Source organism: Oreochromis aureus, linkage group 12 (genome assembly GCF_013358895.1).
Source record: "Oreochromis aureus strain Israel breed Guangdong linkage group 12, ZZ_aureus, whole genome shotgun sequence".
NCBI lineage: Eukaryota > Metazoa > Chordata > Actinopteri > Cichliformes > Cichlidae > Oreochromis > Oreochromis aureus.
This window is the reverse complement of record NC_052953.1, coordinates 15,721,855-15,742,413: the sequence shown is the minus strand read 5'-3', so window position 1 is coordinate 15,742,413 and position 20,559 is coordinate 15,721,855. Positions and strand designations below refer to the sequence as shown.

Below are 20,559 nucleotides of genomic sequence, written 5' to 3'. Positions count from 1 at the left end.
TGCCTAATAATCTCAAAGGAACTTTTAAAAAGGAACAAGCCAGAAATGCTTTCAGTTCCCGTGAATCCTTTTGCATCCATAAACTGTTACTTCTAAACATCTCATTACTCTTACCAAACTTCAGAGTAGATGAGCACTTCATGCAAGGTACTGAAAAATGACAAATACTCATGCCATCGCTGAGATATGGTCGGCATTGATTTTTGGTAGTTTATGGGGCCTATCGCTGCTGTTTCTTAATCAGGTATGGATGACAGCTCTGTGCATATTAGTTTCCATACCCTTGCGCATTTCACTGGCGGAGGGGGTCGACTTTAAGGGGTGGAAGAATTAAGATGAGGTCTTGCTGAGACAGACAGTGGTTATTTGTGTGTATCTGTGTTTGTGTTAATACGCTGTTCAGCTTGGAGAGGCTAATGATGTGCATTATTACTTTAAGATGTTGTCAGTTTTTGCACTGAGACGTGTCCCCGTTTGCTTTGTCCTTTTCTAGAGTTGCTCCATAAAGGCCACACTTCCATAACCAACATGGAGGGCTGGGTGGGACATCCCCTGGATCCCATTGGCACCCTGTTCAGCACCCTAACGGAGTCAGGACGAGTGGGCGAGGAGGGCTCTAACACCTGCTTAGACCTCTCAGGTACTGCTGGTTTATGGAAACTGGCCTCTTAAATAGCTTTATCGTAAATGCAACTTTATCGTATTCTTTATTCATCCCACACCCTTTTACAAAGTGATTCATGGGTCTGTCTTTATATATCTACGTGGAAAAATCAGCTAGTACACACAAACAAGTCATGAAAATACAGATGTTTTTGTGTAATTTAGCACAGATGTTTGATTTATACAATTCTATGGGACTGATTTTTAACATGAGATAGGAAATTTATACTCTCCATGTATATTTATATCTCAACGATTATAGTAGAGGAATTTTTAGTCTATACAAAGCATAGTTTAAGTGTAGCTTCACCTTCACTCTTTGTCTTATTCTTCACCATGTTTTTCAAATTCTCCTCGCCTACTCTGCGATTGCTCCGTCCCTCGGTGCGTCTCCTGCTTACAGAAATAGCCCACTCCTCTGAGGAAGAGCAGCGAACAGAGGAATGCTCCTAAGGGGTTGATCTTTATTTTGGGTGGTCACTGGATTCAGACCTGCACTGTGTGACGGACACAGTGTGTTTTTCACAGGAGGCGAACTCCTCTATTGTCCAGTGCCTCAGAGAATTACACAGACGTTCCCAGCCAGTTTATGCTGACTCACTTCTTCTCATCTGCCTCTTTGTCGTCTCCTTTTTCCTCTTCGTAGATTGCTCCAGCGTGGTAAGCCGAGCGGACCTCCAGCGGATGCCCGTGCAGCGATTGCTGGGGGACGGCGAATCGTACGTGGCGCTGGCCGTGGAGACCGCTCTGATCGGCCTAGGCCAGCAGCGGGTGATGCCCGATGGGCTGTACGCTCAAGAAAAGGTGTGTCGCAATGAAGAGCAGCTCTTGGCCAAGCTGCAGGAAGTGGAACTGGATGACTCCCTGGTCAAAATCTTCCGTAAACAGGCCGTCTTCTTGCTGGAGGGTAAGAGAGATAACAGAATATATTCCAACTATACTTTTGTTTTGGTTTGTTTTTTTAAAATTTACATTTAAATGGTTGCTCCCAGCGTGGTTGAGTGGGTGTGTGCTCCTCCTGTCCACATGATAAAGTGTGCTGGGGCAGCACTGAACTCCAACATGCTGTATGGGTGAATGAGAGATAAAGTCTAAAGCTCTTCCCCAATTAAAATTTCATAAGTGTAACCTGTTTACAGTTTACTTTTTTTTTTCACCATATTTCCCTATAGCTCTCTTTCTCTCTCTCTCTCTCTCTCTCTCTCTCTCTCTCTCTCTCTCTCTATATATATATATATATATATATATATATATATATATATATATATATATATATATATATATATATATATATATATATATATATATATATATATATATATATTTAAATCTATCTATCTATATATAGACGCACCTCCTCCCTGTTCTTCCTCTACCTCCCACACACCAAGAGCCTACACATTCCTGCTAAAACAGGAAAAACACTTTTGACTCTGTCTCACTATTTATTATCCTTTCATTTTGTGGTGCAAATAGAGGCTGAGCTGCCCTGGGCCAGACCAAAATGAGCTCTTTACACAGTAACACCAGGGGTATTGTGTCAGCACACATATATGCGTGCACGCACAGCAGTGTGTACATTTACAGGAGTGGAGCTAGGGCAGAATGGGCTTTGGTTATGGGAAAACGAGAAGGAGGAAGAGAGGAGGAGGGGTGCGGTGGTGGCTCATTCCCGAGGGCCCAGCCCAGTCAAACTCTACTCCAATCCCCACCCAAACCCCAACCCTGCCTCATCCCTGGCGCGACCACCCACCTCTGGCTCCGTTACTAATAGAGCACCGGGCTCCGAGGCCTCTGCGGGTCCCTGGAGACTGCAGCCGCGCCACTGTGTGATGTGGTCTGTGGCTTAGAAGCCTGTTGGGGTTTAAAATAACCCACCAGAGATGAGGGGGGAAGCACAGGAAGAGGGGGAGGGAAGGAAGAGTGTGAGGCCAAGGCTGCACACACGGCCATATGGTTTTTGACGTCAAAGTTTGTTTTAATGCCGCGTGGCTTCGGTGCTTCCTGGCTACGAGGGACAGACCAGATAAATCACTCGTCAGTGTGCGACAGGAAAATAATGACTTAATGTGCAGCAATACCAGAATGTGTTAATTGTATGGTATATATTATAAAATATAATAACTTGAGGACACACTTCTTCCTCCTGTGTGTTCCATAGCTAAAAAGGACCCACTTGTCTTGGTGTGTTTATATTGTTTTCATGTGCTTTTTGTTACAGCTGGTCCGTACTCTGGCCTCGGAGAGATCGTCCACAGAGAAAGTGTCCCCATGCACACCTTCGCCCGCTATCTCTTCACCTCTCTCCTACCTCACGACGCTGAACTGGCGTACAAAATTGCACTGAGAGCCATGCGGTAGGTCTCCTGTGTTTGTGTGGGCTTGTTTCCGTAATCATGTCAAAACCTTGTAAATCAGATTTTTACCAGCTGTGACAGCAGGTCTCGCTTTGTTTTCACTTGGTGCGTCTGCGCGCGTGCATGTGTGTGTGTCTCCGTCTGTGTGTCATCATGGCAGAATGTGATCCTGGGCACCTTCTTTAACTATTACCAAAGCTTGGCAGGTGTTTATATGTCTGTCTGTGGATGGGTTTTGTCAACATGATGGTGTCATAAACATGCAAGGGACAGCTATGAAACTTTACAGGTGTAGTTAAGGTCTATGACTATTGAGGAAAAGGCTGTAGATGTAGAGAGGCCCTGTTAGGACTCTCAAATAAAACTTTTTTTGAGCTTTGGAGATTTCCTGGTAATCATCTGGTAATCATTTGCTTACAATCAGCTGCATTGTAAGCAAAATAACCACACATATAAGTTAACTATGAAGTAATGAGTAAAACAATCAGAGATAGAGCAGTGCCTCACGCTCTAATAGGAGCTGTTGTGGAAGAGAAAAACTGGTGATCGTGAAGCAGTAGCATCCATGTTAGCATCCATGGTCACAAAGTTACCACCAGTGCAGACAACTGAACAGTGATGATCCTGAGTGTGTTTTACAGATTTCTGAAAAACAAATGGGCTTACCTGTGCAGCACACTAATGTGTGAACAGCTGAATATTGGTATGCGCGCCCCAACCCACTATATGATATATCCTCGCATCCTGTATAACCATAAAATATTTACGTGCGGCTTATAAATGGTAAAATGGACTGATGCTTATGTAACACTTTTCTACTCTGCGGACTCAAAGCACTTTTTACTACAAGCCACTCTTATCCATTCACACACACATACACACACACCCATATAGCGCTCTATTCTAAGCCCTGTCTGATGATCACACACACACTGGTGGGGGAATTACGGTTCAGCTGTGGTAGTGCATTGGCGTTGGCTGCCCGTCTACCTGCATAGAGCATCTGTTGTCAGATGGGGGCAGTGTCAAAAATATGTGGCGTAACTGCTCTGCAGGATACTCTTGTTTGTGCTGTTGTTGGTCTGTCAGTCTGAAGCTGTAATGTGCGATTTGGTGTTCACTAACCTCCCCGAGGATATGAGGACGCAAACTGCATGAGCCAGCGATTCACCAACCTTCTGATTCGTTGACGACTTGGTCATCCTCGCTTAAAATCTGAGTGAGGATTTAAGCGATTTGAAAAAAAATAAATAAAAACTCCCCAAGTTTAAGATCTCTGCTATTTGTGCAAGCTTGTCTTCAAGCTTTAAAGCTTGCAATGTCTGCAGCTCAGTGTGCGTCTGTGTTTTGAAGGGAATGCCACGCTGTTTGCTGGCCTGTGCGTTGTCCGTGTGATCTCTCTATATTAAGCTCCTGTGTGTATTCATCTGTGGACAATGTGGACATGTGTATGTACGTTAATCAGTCTGCGCTGCTGTGTTTTGATGTTGTGACTAGTGGGAGCTGGATCAGTGAATATTAATTACATTAATGAGAGTATAATTAGTGTGGCTGTAATGAGGAGGATTCACACACACGCACACACAAACACATGCATGTGCCGAGCCAACGGGGAGAGGCCACAGAGGAGGAAGATGTTTGTTGTGTTTCTACAAAGCTAAGCTTTGCGAAGTCCATCACTGTAAAACTAGCAAATGATTTGTGAACGACTAAAAATGAAGCGATTCTTCTTCTTTTTAATTTTTTCGGGTTCTCGTGATGTGTCACAGTCGGACGAACGGAGAACAAAAAGACAAGAAGCGCATCCCTTGCACCTTCCTACAGTTTACCATTTAGGAGGCGTCAGGATGTAAATAACACACTTACAAAACCAAAACGAGATGGTTTGGATTTCTCAGTGTGGTTTCAAGGTTGCAAATCCAGCTGGTGTGTCCCTTCCATTCCCTCTAAACCCATGTCCCAAGCCTGTTTTCCCTGAGTCAGCCACTCCCTTCCCTCCCTTGCTACTTCCCTTCACCTCTTTTTTTTTTTTTTTTTTGTTTCCTTCCCCTCTGCTCCTCCATCCTCACTCCTTTGGCGTGAATGCGTCGATTTAGAATAATACGGCCACTTATGGGTGCTCCTGGGAGCCAGGGGTGTCTACTCAGCACATAATGAATGTGTGTAATGTAGCGTAGTGTAATGTGATAGCATATACCTCCCCGCTCCCACGGGACGGTGGACAGTTAAATATAGAGGAGGAGGTAAAGTAACCAGGGCTATTTTAATGGACCTATTATAACACTATCATTGATACAAGGAGAGAGAAAGAAAGTCTAGCTCTCTCTCTCTCTCTTGTACACACACACACACACACTCTCTCTCACACACTTTTTTCTTTCTACTTGCATTCTCGATTTTTCTCCTCTGTCACAGTTGCTCTTAAAACGGCTTTTTTGCAAATGAGAGGAAGTCAGACTGCCTCCATGTGTGCATGCATATCCATGAGAGTATTTTAAAGTGCCTGGGAGTTTATGTGTCTTGGATGAGGTTAATTAAAGTGTGTAAGAGCAGCATATGCCGTGCAATGGCTCGATGTGAGCGGCCAACACAAAAACAGAGAAGCTGCCTACTAGTTCAGGGGCTGCCCAGAATTTGACTGCAGCCACAGAGGAAGAAGAGGAAGAAGAAGGAGAAGAAGAAGCTCACTACCTCTCCAGAGACGGTGCTTATCTCAACTCTTTTGGAAGCCAAAGAAACAAATCCCAGTCGCCTGTTATCATATGTGATTTCCATATGAGATATGAGCCTTCCAATGCTAATGACTCTGGATCTTCGCTGTAATCCACAACCTTTGATCCTCTGCATAATCCATAATCTTTGAATATAAAGTACTCTATATCACGATTGCCGTCTGAGGATAAGATGAGACTGATACATCACCAGTGCACACAGGTAGCAGCCATCATTTCAGTCGGGACCACTTTATTCAAAAGAAGATTATCACTTCCAGACGGGGGGAAGGAGAAAGACCTGTGGTGCACAACACAGCAGGCATCGGTGTTATGACATTGTCAGACGCGGCATGATAAAGACGAGCTGGGATCAAAGCGGGCTGCAAAGCGGCTTGCACGAGCAACAGTTTACAGAAAGTTAAAGCAGTTTAAATTGTATACCCTATATGAGATTCTGTTAGCGCTGTGTGATAATGCAAATTTTGGTATAGGTCTGATAACAGGTGAATACACGGCCAGTATTACCGATACCAATGCAGAGGCTATTACCGATACTGTAAACCTATAAAGCACTGATCATGACTGTGACCTGGAATGTGAATGTGCCTGTCTCTAAAACACTTTGGGTCAGCTTCTGCTTCTGACAGTCAGCACAAAAAGGTTGGATGGGATGTTTTTTTTTTTTTGTTGTTGTTGTTTTTAAATGACACAATTCATACTAAACTTGGAGGATAGAGACAAAGTATTAATCCTATGGCTGGTATTGATCCGATACCATACTATGGATATTTGGTTAGATCCGCCCACCTTTAGATGTTTCAGTAGGACACACAGAAGCGTATCAGCTGATGTCGCGTGACACTGAGATCTACTGTTAAGAGCTAGTGTGCCTTACCCAATGCTTTGGTGGCTTTTTTCTTTAGTCTCATAGTAAAACCCTTATCTAGTCTCTCAATTTTTTTTACATGACTTTCAAATTAAGATGCTGGGAATCATTGATGTGGGACATGTAAACAGCACAATACTATTGTGCTGGTCCCAGTGAAAGAAATGGACGTAAACCACACTGCCAAAAGAAATACTAGTAATGTAATGGGTTGATTTCCCTTTGAAATATATTGTTTTATGCAATACAATTTTACTATCAGTCAGTGAAATCTTTAAGTCTGTCCCTTGTTGCCTTCTACCTCTGCGTATAGTATTTTACTGTCTGTCCACACAAAGCTATAAAGAATCACCACTACACAAACTCTTACACACGTACAGAAAGTGTATTTGCAATCACTTTGCTCATGCACATGTGTTTATTGTATTATATGAAATTTATTGAACAATATAAATAAGCATGCTCGTCTGTGAGTTGCAGAAAATCCAAGTGCACCTTCGAGTGCACGGAAATAAACAAACCTCTCGAGAATTATATTTTAAACACAGATTTTCATGTGACTGCGACAGTGATGACTTTAATGTAGTACGTGTTCCTCAAAAAGCATCACTCAAAGCAAATGTCGTTTTTAGCATCCTAGGCTCCCGACGGCTAAAATATCCGCTCATCTCGTTCACGTATGACTCGATCACTGCTGCCAGGTGTTCTGCAGGTTTTATCCCACAGGAGTTTGTGTATGGTCTTCCACCGGATGTGTCACTTAGCTGATAGATGTGCGCTTGATAAATTATGGAAGTGAAGGGTGTTTACAGTCAAAGGGGGAACAGAGAAAGAGGTAAAGAGGTCAGTAGTCATGGTGATGCAGACCAGAAACCCAAAGGGCCTCAGGATTTAGGTAAAACCTGCTCGCACTGCTTTTTATCATCGTATCCTTGCAGCTTTTCTGCAAAGCGTTACGCATTTCATTCTTCTTACGTGGGCAAGTGAATGTGTGACCCTAAACGCTGGTTTACCCATCACTGCCTCATCACAGGCTCCTCTTCTGTAATCTGTTGCCAGCTGCCTCCACACTGACAATATTGCATATTTCTGCCCCTTTCAGATGTGACAGCGTGCTACAGTGCCGCAGGAGGCATTTGACACCAGAGCGACAAATCCTTCTCACTGACCCTCACAGGAATTGATTGCCTCTTACAGATCACTTTCTTTTTAGATAATATATTTATACGCAATTACTTCAAACCATGGCAAAACTGTAAAGAACCGTTTGTTACAGTTTCTTGTTATACTGTAAGCACACAGTAAATTGGTGCTGGGTTTAGCATTTCGCAGTAGCATTTTGCATTAATTATATTAGCTGGCTGGGATTAAACTGTACTTGTGGTTGGATTGAATACTTTGGAGAAGTTCATGAGGGTTCATTTACCTCTCCTACATTGAGGTATTCTTCAGCAAATCCAGGTCCTCAAGCACCCATCCGATGCAAGTGCTCGGCTCTCTGGTGAACACCAAACAAAAGCAGGAATGTTGATGAGGCCTCCATCTTTATCCAAGGCATTTTTTTTTTTTTTGCTTTGCTTTGCTGCACCCCAGGAATCTTCCAGAAGGTCCCAGTGTGGCAAAAGCTTTTAGCAGCTCTTAAGCTTTGTGTGGAATGAATCCGGCTGTTGCTAGGGCTTCCAAACATCTCCATTTTGCACCAAGTGTCAGCGTTCACACTTGCACGCATCTCAACTGGGTTTTTGACACCTTCTGTCTCCGAGAAATGAGCTCCGCCGGTGCCCTCTTGGGCGAAACGGAGCGAAGATGAGGCTGTTTTTGTACATGCCTTTACTCGGGTGGCAGCAGTATCACATGCACCTTGCTCTGAAATTGAAACTGGCATTTAGCATTACATTGCTTTTACTGGGCTGCTTTGATGTGTTTTCAAAAGGGCAGGGGTGTGTGTGTGTGTGTGTGTGTGTGTGTGTGTGTGTGTATCTGATCTTGTGTGTGCACGCGTGCATGTGTATGCTCTGGGTTTTTTCATTGATGTGTGTTGGTATTTGTTTGATGTGTGTCCAGCCTTACGGGGCTAGAAGGTGAATTCCTTAATTTCCCCATGGACTCAATTAGCTTTGTGATTGGCTGAGAGAAGGCCAGGTTGCGCTGTCTTCTGAAGGAAAGAAGACCTTTGAAACTGAGGTGGGAGCGGAGGGAAGAGAAGTGAAGCAGAATAGGAGATGAGCCGGCCACAGTGGTAACTGTGTTGTGCTCGTGGCTCTTGTGAAGACTTGGCCCTGTCAGTATTATTATAATGAGAGACAGAAACTAGTGAAGCTCCTCCATCCACTAGCAGGTGTTGCACGGCTCTGACTTCATTATGACCAATTAGAGTGAAGAAAATACTAATTATACCATGGTTTCTAGGTGATTAAATACTAGGTAGAAAGTAAATTGCTGGGAGAGGCTAACTGTAATCCCCCTGTGTCGATTGAAGTCATTTTGATTTTGAAGTGACTTTCAGGCATTCATAATGAAGCCTTTTTTTCTCTCAGTACAGTATTCTGCTTGCTTGTTACAGTATGGAGGAAAAAAAGGGGTATCACTGATGATGATTCACAGACCTTTGTTGTCTAATTTCTCTTCACTCTTGTATTTCTTTAATTTGATGTTTTTGAGTTTAATATTCTTAATTAACTGAAATACACTTAGTTCTCCAGACTTCTTGAAGGACATTCAAAGCTCCTCTTTGGATGTTGGCTGTCTTTTGGTCCGTTTTCTGTCAAGATGATCCTACACTGTTTCAGTAATGTTGAGGTCCGGGCTCTGCGGAGGTCAGTCCATGACTGATAGTGTCCCATTGTTTGTTTTTCATTCCATGCATGCCGTTATTGCATTGGCAGTGTGTTTGGGATCATTGTCATGCTGGAAAGTAAAGCTGCTGTCAGTCACAGGCTTTCCAGATGGTATTGCATGGAGGATTAAAACCTGATGGTACTTTTCTGTGTTCATAATTTCACCATTTTTGATAAGATCCCCAGCACCACTGGCTAAAATGCAGCCCCAAATCATGACAGAGCCTCCTACATGTTTTACAGATGGCTGCAGACACTCACTGTTGTCCTCCATATATACCATCAATGATTTGAAACTCATCGCTCTATAAAACCTGTTGCCACTGATTTTTTGGTCCACTTCTTCTTTGGTACTTTGGCAAAGAACAGCCTTTTCTTCCTGTTTCCTTTCCTTAGGAATTGCTTCTTGACAGGGTGACTGCCAGAAACCCACCTCTGGGTCTCGTGTCAGTGATGATAGTGTTCATCTACTGCTTCTTCAATTGTTCTCCCACTTTTTTAAAGGCACACTGTATTCCTGCCAATATATGCCAAGTTTTTTGCAGATTGTCTTGTTACTACAAATGTACTGTTTTGTTCCTGTAAAACTTTTTTAACTTTGATATTTTTTTGTAGATTCAACTAAATATGTGAACACACTGTGTGTTCTTTTGCAATAGATTAAAGATACAGTTGAAACTGGCTCTTTGCTAAGTTTCTTCTAAAAATGGTTGGGTACAAGGATGGACTAAATTTGAGTGAAAAAGCAGCCAGCGTCCAAAGAAAAACTTTGAAAGATGTTCAGAAACCTGGAGAAATATTGCTCAAGACCACTCTGGAAAAATTACAAGTCTGGCTCCTTGGAAGCAAAATATAAAGAAATGAGGGATGGCTCAAGACTTTTGCACATTACTTAATATTTCTGTATGTATTTATAATTGAAGTACATAATTCTCCACAGAATATCTTTACTAATGTGCTGTGGGTCTGTTTCTCCGTCAGGTTGCCTGTGTTGGAGTCGACGGCATCATCCGGTGACCTGTCGCGACCTCACCACATCGTGTCCGTAGTGCCCAACCGCTACCCGCGCTGGTTCACCCTGAGCCACATAGAGTCCCAGCAGTGTGAGCTGGCCTCTACCATGCTCACTGCTGCCAAAGGTGCACAGATATTTGCACAATTACAGATCCCGCCATTAACTTTTCTAATGTTGACGTACTATTAGTAACACGTGCGTTTGCATGTATACAGATAGGGGTAGCAGTAATATCTGTGCAATTCTAAACTATTCCTGTGTTTGTACCACAGGTGACAGTCGCAGGCTGGAGACGGTCCTGGAGTCCATCCAGAAAAACATTCACTCCTCGTCTCACATCTTCAAACTGGCACAGGACGCGTTTAAGATTGCCACGCTCATGGACAGCCTGCCTGATATAACACTTCTCAAAGTCTCTCTGGAGTTAGGACTGCAGGTATGCATTTTAAAAAAAAAAAAAAAAAAAAAAAAAAAAAGAAGAAAGAAAAAGTGTACTTCTGTGAATTTATTTTCACCTTTTAGTGGAAGTCAGGTTGTAAATTTCCATGACACACCTTTGTTTAAAAAAAAAAAAAAGCCTAATAATACATCCGCATGTGTGTGTGAAGCTAATATTCTACTTATACCAAGCCGCTGTTCACTTGTATCTTTGAGTAGCGATATATGGGATCATTTTCTTACAAGAAAAGCTTATAGCTCTGGAGGACGACATTTACCCTGTACATCACAGGGGTTCAGTTATGCTGGTGTCTCTTGGGTCAGTAAAAGGATTTTACCCTGATGTTCATGAAACTGAATTTGACATTATTGTCTCGGAATACAGGAAGATTACCAGGAAACGGCATTTACACTATAGGGTGCTCTTAATCCCATAAAATAGCTCCATTATATGACGACTGCAGAGGAATCAGAAAAGATACTGTAATGGATCTGTATCTGTGGATCCTTTGGCTTCCTGAATATTTAATTCTAGATGGAACAGCACTGCAATGCTATTTTCTTTCTAAGGGGCCTTTATTTTGTGCACCTCAGGGAGGAGAATGAGCTTTTGAGAGGTGATGCTTGGTAAATGTCACAATATTGTTCATTATGTTTTTTCACCTTTTTCGCCTTTGCAGACTTTAATAAATTATTTATAGATTTACCTTGGATTATATATTTGTAAAGGTATTCACTTTGATGGTTTTCCTGTGGGCCTTTTCCCCCAAGGCTGTTGCAAAATGTACCACAGTCTTTTTCCGCCACAGTTCTAGCGCGTCGTTGAAGTTACAGTTGAACTGGTTACAGGAATATTTATAATACTCTTCAGCAGTAATAGTAGATATAGCTCATCTTCCCTGTGCATTTTAATGCTTTACATGTCTGATCAGTAACTCACCTTTCATTCCCCCCTTCCTCAGGTGATGAGAATAACTCTGTCCACATTAAACTGGAGGAGGAGAGAGATGGTTCGCTGGTTAGTCACATGTGCCACTGAAGTTGGTAAGCCATGCCGTTCGCTTAATTGGTGTTTTTCAGCTGTTTTAAGTATTATTATTTTTAGCTTCCGCTCTATATCTCTCTTCACATCTATTCATGCCTCTATGTGTGCCCCAGGTGTGTACGCACTGGACAGCATCATGCAGAGCTGGTTCACCCTCTTCACCCCCACGGAAGCCACCAGTATCGTGGCCACCACTGTCATGTCCAACAGCACTATCGTCCGCCTGCACCTGGACTGCCACCAGCAGGAGAACCTGGCTTCATCTGCTCGCACCCTCGCCCTACAGTGTGCCATGAAGGACCCCCAGAACTGCGCCCTCTCCGCTCTCACGCTCTGCGAAAAGGACCACATTGCCTTTGAGACAGCCTACCAGATTGTACTGGACGCGGCGGCGACAGGAATGAGCTACACGCAGCTGTTCACTATTGCACGCTACATGGAACACCGCGGTTATCCAATGAGAGCGTACAAGCTGGCGACGTTAGCGATGGCCCACCTGAACCTCAGTTACAACCAGGACACGCACCCGGCCATCAACGACGTGCTGTGGGCCTGCGCGCTTAGCCACTCGCTGGGGAAGAACGAGCTGGCGGCTGTAATCCCCCTGGTGGTCAAGAGCGTCAAGTGCGCCACCGTGCTCTCTGACATTTTGCGGCGGTGCACGCTGACCACGCCGGGCATGGTGTCGGCACTGCACAGCCGCAGGAACTCTGGGAAGCTGATGTCGCTGGACAAGGCGCCGCTCAGGCAGCTGCTGGACGCAACCATTGGGGCCTACATCAACACCACGCACTCACGGCTCACGCACATCAGCCCGCGCCACTATAGCGAGTTCATCGAATTCCTGGGGAAGGCCCGGGAGACTTTCATGATGGCTCACGACGGACACATTCAGTTCACCCAATTCATAGACAACCTGAAACAGATCTACAAGGGCAAAAAGAAACTAATGATGCTAGTGAGGGAGAGGTTCGGCTGAGGGTGAGGCCGAGGGGGAGGTCGTGAAAAAGCCCACCCCTCCCCGCCCTCCTCCCGCTCTAGTACTTTTCTATTAACTTGAGTCTGCCTTTTGAACTTCTTTTTGGACTGATTAAAAATAGACAAGTAAAAAAAAGAGGGATGCGACTTGTAGAATGAAGCAAAAAAGAGAAAGGAAAAGATGACAAAAAAATCAACAGAGCCACACGCGGTATTATTGTTCTTGCTGTTGTTATTGTCATAAACATTATTACTATTATTATTATTAATAATAATATTATTACTACTATGTGTACAGAAGTGTTTTTATTTTTCAGAAGAGAGGAAATTTGTCACATTGTGAATGTTGTGTGTGTTTCTCTACATGTGTGCGAGACGAAAACGAAAGCGAAACGGCTTTTTTTTTCTTTCCGTTCCTTTTCGTTCCTCTAATGATTTAAAGCATCTTTTTTTCCCCCTCCCGTTTCAGTGTATATTGAGTTACATGTTGTCAAGTGGCTGAAGCCCTTCTACAATGGCGCTCATGTTTAAAAAAAAAAGAAAAAAAAAGAGGAAAAAACACAACAACAAAAAAAAGAAAAAGAAAACTTGGTATCCTCAAAGAGAAACTAAGGCTTTAAAAAAACACACTCAAAACACACAGAGCACCTCCCTCTGTCCACGCCCTCACCGGCGGGCGCTGGCCAGCACTGCACAGCTTAGCTCGGCTTGGCACAGCTTGGGTTAGCACTGAAAGAAAAGCCGCCATCAGCATTTTCTCCAGACACAGCAGCAGTAGCAGCAGAAGCAGCAGCACTGGAGCAGCCATTAGTTTTCTCTGGGTTCCAGGCATTAGCTTCATTATACACAACAATGCTCTCAGCTAATTCGTGTTGTTGATATTGTTATAATCTCACCCACCTCCATAATGAGTACCTGTTCCAGACAGAAGACAGTAATGCAGGCGCTATAGACAAAGATAATGAGTATTCTTGTTATAGCTTCAGCTTCAGCTACTTCAAGCTGAAGCAGAACCCCAGAGGCAGACGACTACCTCATGATACGGTATTGAACTGCTCCCAGATTTATTTTTTTTCTTCTTTTTTTTTTTTTATTTGCTATCGTGATTGTTATCGTCTATGATAGCTGACAGTGTTAATTAAACAGGGGGATTCACCAGTGAGACCGAGGTTATGAGGAAGCTTCAGATTCCCGCTAAGTGTTTCTGCCCTTGGCTCTGCTGTACGTCACTGCCCTGGCATCGGTACTTGCACCCCCCTCTCCAAAAAGCTTCAACACACACACACGCGCACACACACAAGATGTGTCAGTATATCAGTCCACTCTCATCTATATACAGCCGCCATCATCGTGGTGTTTTCCGACTCGGCCAGTGTCACCTCCCTCTGTGCATGTGAATCATAGAAATTAGACTTTCTACTGTTATAGTTGATTGTGTGGAACCTTCAGTAATTGTCAGCCAGAACGTTCTCAGGGATTTCTCTACACAGGAAGAAACAACAACAAAAAAAGGCGGAACATACGAACAACTGAACTTCGAGGAAAAAAAGAAAGAAAGGAAAAAAAAAAAAAGACAAAAACACGACACAACATGAGCGAGCATTTATTGTACTCTGTATATATGCCATAGTATATGTCTGAATATGGAGGATCTGAAAGTATATGTTAACTAATTTATACAGAGTATTCTATGTAATGTGAAATACTTGAAGCCGCTGTAGTTTGCTCTCTCTGCCTCTCTCGCTCTTCATCTCTTTCTCCCTTTTTGCCCTCTTTTTTCTTATTTTTTCTTATTTTGGGGGTGTGGGCTTTCTTCCCTCCCCTCCGCTCTTTCATTAAAAAAAACAACAACAAAAAAACAGAACATATCAGAAGGACTCGACTGACCTTGTTGACCTTGTTGACAGCTTTTTGGACTCGCATGTGTTCACGCACGAGACGCTGGATCCTGTCAGAAATGTTGTTCCCGCTGAGCGATGTGTAGAATGGGAAGAGAGGTAGACTACTCCACTCCAGTGGTGGATAAATGTTTAAAAACTCGATACGTGATTTCATACTTAGTTATGCATGCAAGCTGTTGTAGTAGCCTAGATTTCCATGGGATACTATTGGAAAAATACTATAATGTGCTTTATATAGGAGCTAATTGGCGAACAGAGCGTGCATTATGTGTCCAGCCTTACAGTCGTACATTTAAAAGGACATATTTTGCTGAGAACCTGCCTCGTGTTCCAGTAATATATATAATAACCACGCAAGTAACTTATTAGTCATCAAACTCGACAATTCTGCACATGGACAAATGAGTCTCCTCAGCTCTCTCCTTCATTCCCTGCAGATTTTCCAGTGTCTCCACTGCAAAGTTCAAGCTGTCCCATCATTACCTGCCTTTTTACCTTCTCTCTCTCTCCCTCTTTTTCTTCTTCTTCTTTTTTTTAATATCATTTTCTCTGCGTCTTTTTTCTATCTTGTGTTGATTAAAGATAAAAGCAGCCTTTTCTCTTGCCTTGTCTTAACGCTTTAAAGTAACCAAACAGAAGATCTATCTAACAACCAAACGCGTTCTAAGAGGGGAGAGACAACCAACCTTGGTCCCAGCTTTAGTGTCCTTAATTAGTAAGTGAATGGCTGTGTAACTCATGCTTTAACAAAGCAATTCCTCACGTGTGTTTGGTGGAAAAGTTGTCCAGTGTCTCTTGTTCTCTTCAGAAACAATTTCCTCTGAGTCTTTCTAGCTGTTTGTTTTATTTTATTTTAATTTTCTTGTTTTTTTTTTTTTCTTTTTTTGTTCGTGTAGGAATGTTCTGCTCTCCCATTTTATTTATTACAATGACCCATGTATACATGCTTATGAAATTAAGATTTGATACACCGATATCAATTTATTTATGTAACTAAATCACTGTTTTATAATCTTGTTAATGAGTCAATAATTGATTCTTTTGTTTTTTGTTTTTTTGTTTTAATAAAAGTTAGTTTTTTGAAATGTATATTTATTTCCTCTCAAAGTTGATTTTTTTTTTTTTTTATACATACACCCTGCCAAAAACGGGAAGCATTTCTTTTATCTATTTCTTTAATTTTTTTATTTATTTTTTACAGCTGCACTTTTTTCTGAGAAGGTCTGTCGTAGATCATTATGTGACGCGGTCCCTGAGCTTGACGGCGCGCGCTGCTCGGCGTATCGGCGAGAGACGATCAGTCAGGACGGTTCAGATCTCCATCAAACGGCGATGTCAGAAAAAGGCAGAGAGGGATCACTCTCGCTGGCAGCAGCTTTCACGCTGTCATCCCGGGCGAGCTGACGAAGAATATGAAATGTATCAATTGATATTCCCATGGTCTTTGTAGCTTCTGTCAGGCAGCCAGGCTCAGCCAACCACAATAACCTGTTTACATGTATCCAACACTGACAGTGGTGCCACAGGATGACTAAATCAGTGTATGCAGTTTGTCAAGTGTGTGCGTTTGTGCAGGCATGTTTTGGTGTGTGCTGCTCCTTGTTTGCATGCCTCTGCGTGTCTGCATGTATTTTAATGTGCATGTGTGCGCACGTGTGTGTGTGTGTGTGTGTGTGTGTGTGTGTGTTAAGGTCTTTAGGGAGCGGATGGGAACAGGTGGTAGCTCCAGACTACAGGAGCTCCTGACAGCAGTAAGGTCCCCAGACTCCCAGCCCCTCATTAAACATTGACACAAAAACACTGCAACTGTCTGTGTGTGAACAGTAATGAAGCGCAGACGGCTACACTGGTATACACACTGCAACTTAGCACAGCACGAGCTTGCAGTCCGCATCTGTGTGTGGGTTTGTGTGTGTTGTCCATCTGTGTGCGCTCATTAATGAGGTGCATTTGTCTGTAGAGGTGTCCACTTAGATATTGAGGAATTCGTCAGGTTCGCCAACAAAAGCACCGGTCTGCTGTCAGAGGCCAGACAGCGCTGTCCATTTGTTATCTTATGGATGCCATCCTGCGAGAAATGGTGTGTGCGCTGAAGGAAAAACGCACTCATGCAAGTGTGTACACATGTGAGTAAGAATACACTTGCTTGCATGCGTTTGTAGGAGATACACGCTTCCTGTGTGCCTGACCTGTGCTCAGGTCCCTGCTCAGTTTCAGCTGGTAATGACGTCCCTTGGGTGTAGCACGTTACAGCAGCCTCCTCCAGTCTGTCTCACTGTATACTTCTAATGACATCATGATCACACGCTGGCCCCTTTCATGCCAAAAGCCCTCTTCCTCACCATCACCATCAAAAATCCCATCTAGGGTATTAATTCTGTCTTTCTCCCAATCTCTCTCTCACACACACACGCTGCGCCACGACTTCACAACACATCAAGACTTTGACAAGGCCGTGGCTTTTTTTTTTGTCAGACTGTAAATTCAATATGCTTTATATATTCACCTATAGAAAGTCAAACCTCAACTGTTTCTGAGTTTTAAATGTGCTGTGTAAGACAGCTTATAGTTGCGGGCGATCGCTGCCAAGCAAAAAATTGTACACTTTATATTAAAGTCGTAACCTGCAGACAAGTATGCTTCTGTACAGCTTCCCAGTAGAGGACACTGACAGCAGCATGTTACACCATGAGTTGCTCACAAATCATCCCGGTCTTGTAGGAAAAATGGACAGTTTCTTACCTGTTGTCCAGCAGACAAGTGACAAAATAAAGGGAAAACCTGGAACAACCTCCAGTTGTTCCTTTAGATGAGGGGTGGGCAATTCATTTTCCCAACAGGCCACATTAAAAACTGGGCTGCACCAATAAGACATAAATTCATATTTCATACAACTAGCTCTCTTCCACAGTGTGTCTCTTGTCCTGTCTTCCTCCCCTCACCCCCAACAGTCATGGTAGATGGCTGCCCCTATCTGAGCCTGGTTCTGCTGGAGATTTCTCCCTGTTAAAGGGGAGTTTTTCCTTCCCACTGTCACCAAGTGCTTGCTAATAGAGTGATGTTCGATTGTTGTTGTTGTTGTTGTTTTTTATATTGCTGTAGCATCTTGCCTTACAATATAAACCATGCTGAGGTGACTGCTGTTTCGTACTATTTAAATACAGTTGAATTCAAGTAAATTGAATTGAGTTCAGTTTATTGGTGCACACCCTACACAACAGTCCCAGTTTCTCATGTCCTTTGGGAAAATGAATTACTCCCTCCTGCTTTAAAGGTAACAGTCACTGCAAATTATTGCAAATTTTTTCTGGGCAGTCACATTTTTCCTATGATGATTTATTTGCGTTCTGATCTGAGTGCACCGATCCAGAAAGCACGAAAGGTTCAATGAATTGTATGGTTTCAGTTTTAATGAGTTTGATAACAATTTTATAGGATTTTCAGTTGTATGTGCCAAAACACAGAAAGGCCCTAGCCTGGAGTTGAATCCAGGAACTTCTTGTTTTGAGACACCAATGCTAGCCACTGTAGCACCGTGACACCTCACAAAAACACTAGAGAATCACTTCAAAAGCACACTAAAGCATCTCTAATGGCACGTGGTGAACAGCTCCAAACTAAGTTATTTTACTTTGATTTGGGGTTACTGTAATCTGTCTATATCTCTATGTCTACAGGTTTTACGTGGAATTTTCACATAATTTTGAGTGCACTGTTTAGATGTGGAAAGATGCTGTGATATTATTAGGTTTAAAAGGCATTGCTTTGTTTTTTCCATTGGCCTCACATGTTATCCTTGCAAGCACATAGTTGACTTTTGTGGGTGACAGAAATGTTGTATAGTTTACTATTGCAGATGGCTCTGAACACTTTAAGATCCTTGAGCTTGTAGCACCACTGCAATGGAGAAGAAACGAGTGTGAACAGGAGCTGCAGCAGCAGCTTCAAAAACCTTCATTGCTCCGGCAACAAAACTCACAATTCAACTCACAGAACTCATCCAGGATCTAAAAGTGACCTGCAAAAGCAATGGCTGGATGTTTCTTACTGAAATGTTTCTTGATCTTTGATTTTTCCTACATTTTATGGGCTTTTCAATGCTTATTAGCATTATTGGAAAACTGAGCTTCACACCCATCCAGCCCTTGAAAGACTGAAAGTCACATAAAATTATGCAAGTCTTTATTATCTTTATTTGCTTGTATATCTGTGACTCAAAGCACATTCATGCAGAAGGATATATGAAAATGCCTTAAGACCCCCAGAATTTGATCCTTGTATCTTTAATATCTCTGCAAATAGTACGCTTTTCGTGATCTTTTCAGCACTTCCAGCATCTGTCTAGTAAAAGCTCACAGGCTGAGCATTTACAGTATGTGAGAGTGCATTCTGTATTCCTACTCACTACCTTATTCTGCACAGGGTCTGGGGCCTTTGTGGTGCTCTGAGCTTGCCATCATTACAGGAGTACAAAAAGAGGATCACAGACATGTGTTCTTCAGCACAGCCTTCAGCATCGGCCGCGCTACCACAGGGACTGACTTCCTTTCCTCCTCTTCTTACAGAAGGCCGTTGGATTTTGATCTCCCTTCTCCCCCTCCATCGGCCCCGAGGCATCTGATTAAATGCTAATTAAAGCCGTTAGCGGTGCTATCACCGCTGCTAACTCCTCTCTCTCTGTCACAGAGATTAATGTCCCTCGTTCATCATCCCACCTCTCCCAGCCTGAGTACCTGCCCGGCTCGCAAAACCTGATCAAGTCATCAGCCACCACCTCCCCCCCAAAAACCCCCTCTCCTCCACCACCCCTCTCCCATCGTGCAAAGATGGACGAGGGGTTTAAATTTTAATTTGAAAATTGCCCTCAATTACTTCTGTGCCGACCACTTGCCGGAGCTTCTCATGTGGTTGAGTGGGAAGGGGTTACAGCAGCGGGTCAGTGGCCATGATGAGCGATAAGGGGACATTAATAAGAAAGGCAGAGGTTCATTTAAAAGCAGAAAGGACAGTGGGAGCAGCTTTCTCATTATTTAACTCCCCCAGCTTTATTTAAAGGACTTTATTTAAGGATACCAAGTTAATGTGTCCTCCAGGACAGACGGTTAAAGCGCCTGACAGAGTGAGAAAGTTACAGCCATAACTTACACCCTGAGCACACACTGCGGTGCCATCTTTTTTACCTCTTTTGACATTCCCGCCGTTTTCAGGCAGAGCGGAACGAGCCTCGGAGGGACATAAAATGTTAGAACAAAGTTACACACATCATTTAATTTTATTCTTTCACAATTTCTGGCCCACAAATGTTTTATTGGTTCCAATATCGGTAATCATTATAAGCTATTGGAATATATTGAGCTATGTATAACAAGTCAGCCAAATGTCATTTGAACTACCACCAGATTGGGGGAAGCTGTGCCCTGGAATATGCAACTGCTCTGCAGGGCCTCATCTGGTGTTTGTTTTATCCTTATGATTTTTACTGAATTGCATTTCATGACTCACGAATGATAAACTTTCCCAGCACCTAAGAGCAAACATGTTGCTGTTAAGGTAGCTTTTTGGGAACACGTCAGGATGTTGAAACAAAATGTCACACTGATAACAAAAAACAACACTGTTCCTACCTGGCAGCCAAAGCAACACAAATAAGCCAAAAGTGCTGTCATCCAGTGATTTCCAAAGACAATTAACAAATATACAGAGATTTATGCACCTGTGCCCCAGC

The 20,559-nt window shown here is 43.1% G+C and overlaps 1 protein-coding gene across 1 annotated transcript in view; it reads left to right on the top strand.

The window, feature by feature from the left end:
* The window catches only part of LOC116311156 (zinc finger SWIM domain-containing protein 6), a 49,423-nt gene extending 33,540 nt beyond the window's left edge, over window positions 1-15,883 (top strand). Inside the window, exons 8-14 of the mRNA XM_039620926.1 lie at window positions 494-640; window positions 1,310-1,570; window positions 2,885-3,020; window positions 10,439-10,596; window positions 10,745-10,908; window positions 11,873-11,954; window positions 12,069-15,883. Coding sequence (XP_039476860.1) covers window positions 494-640; window positions 1,310-1,570; window positions 2,885-3,020; window positions 10,439-10,596; window positions 10,745-10,908; window positions 11,873-11,954; window positions 12,069-12,934 — 1,814 coding nt within the window. The 3' untranslated portion in view covers window positions 12,935-15,883. The remainder of the gene's footprint in view (window positions 1-493; window positions 641-1,309; window positions 1,571-2,884; window positions 3,021-10,438; window positions 10,597-10,744; window positions 10,909-11,872; window positions 11,955-12,068) is intronic.
* Window positions 15,884-20,559: the final 4,676 nt, after the last annotated feature.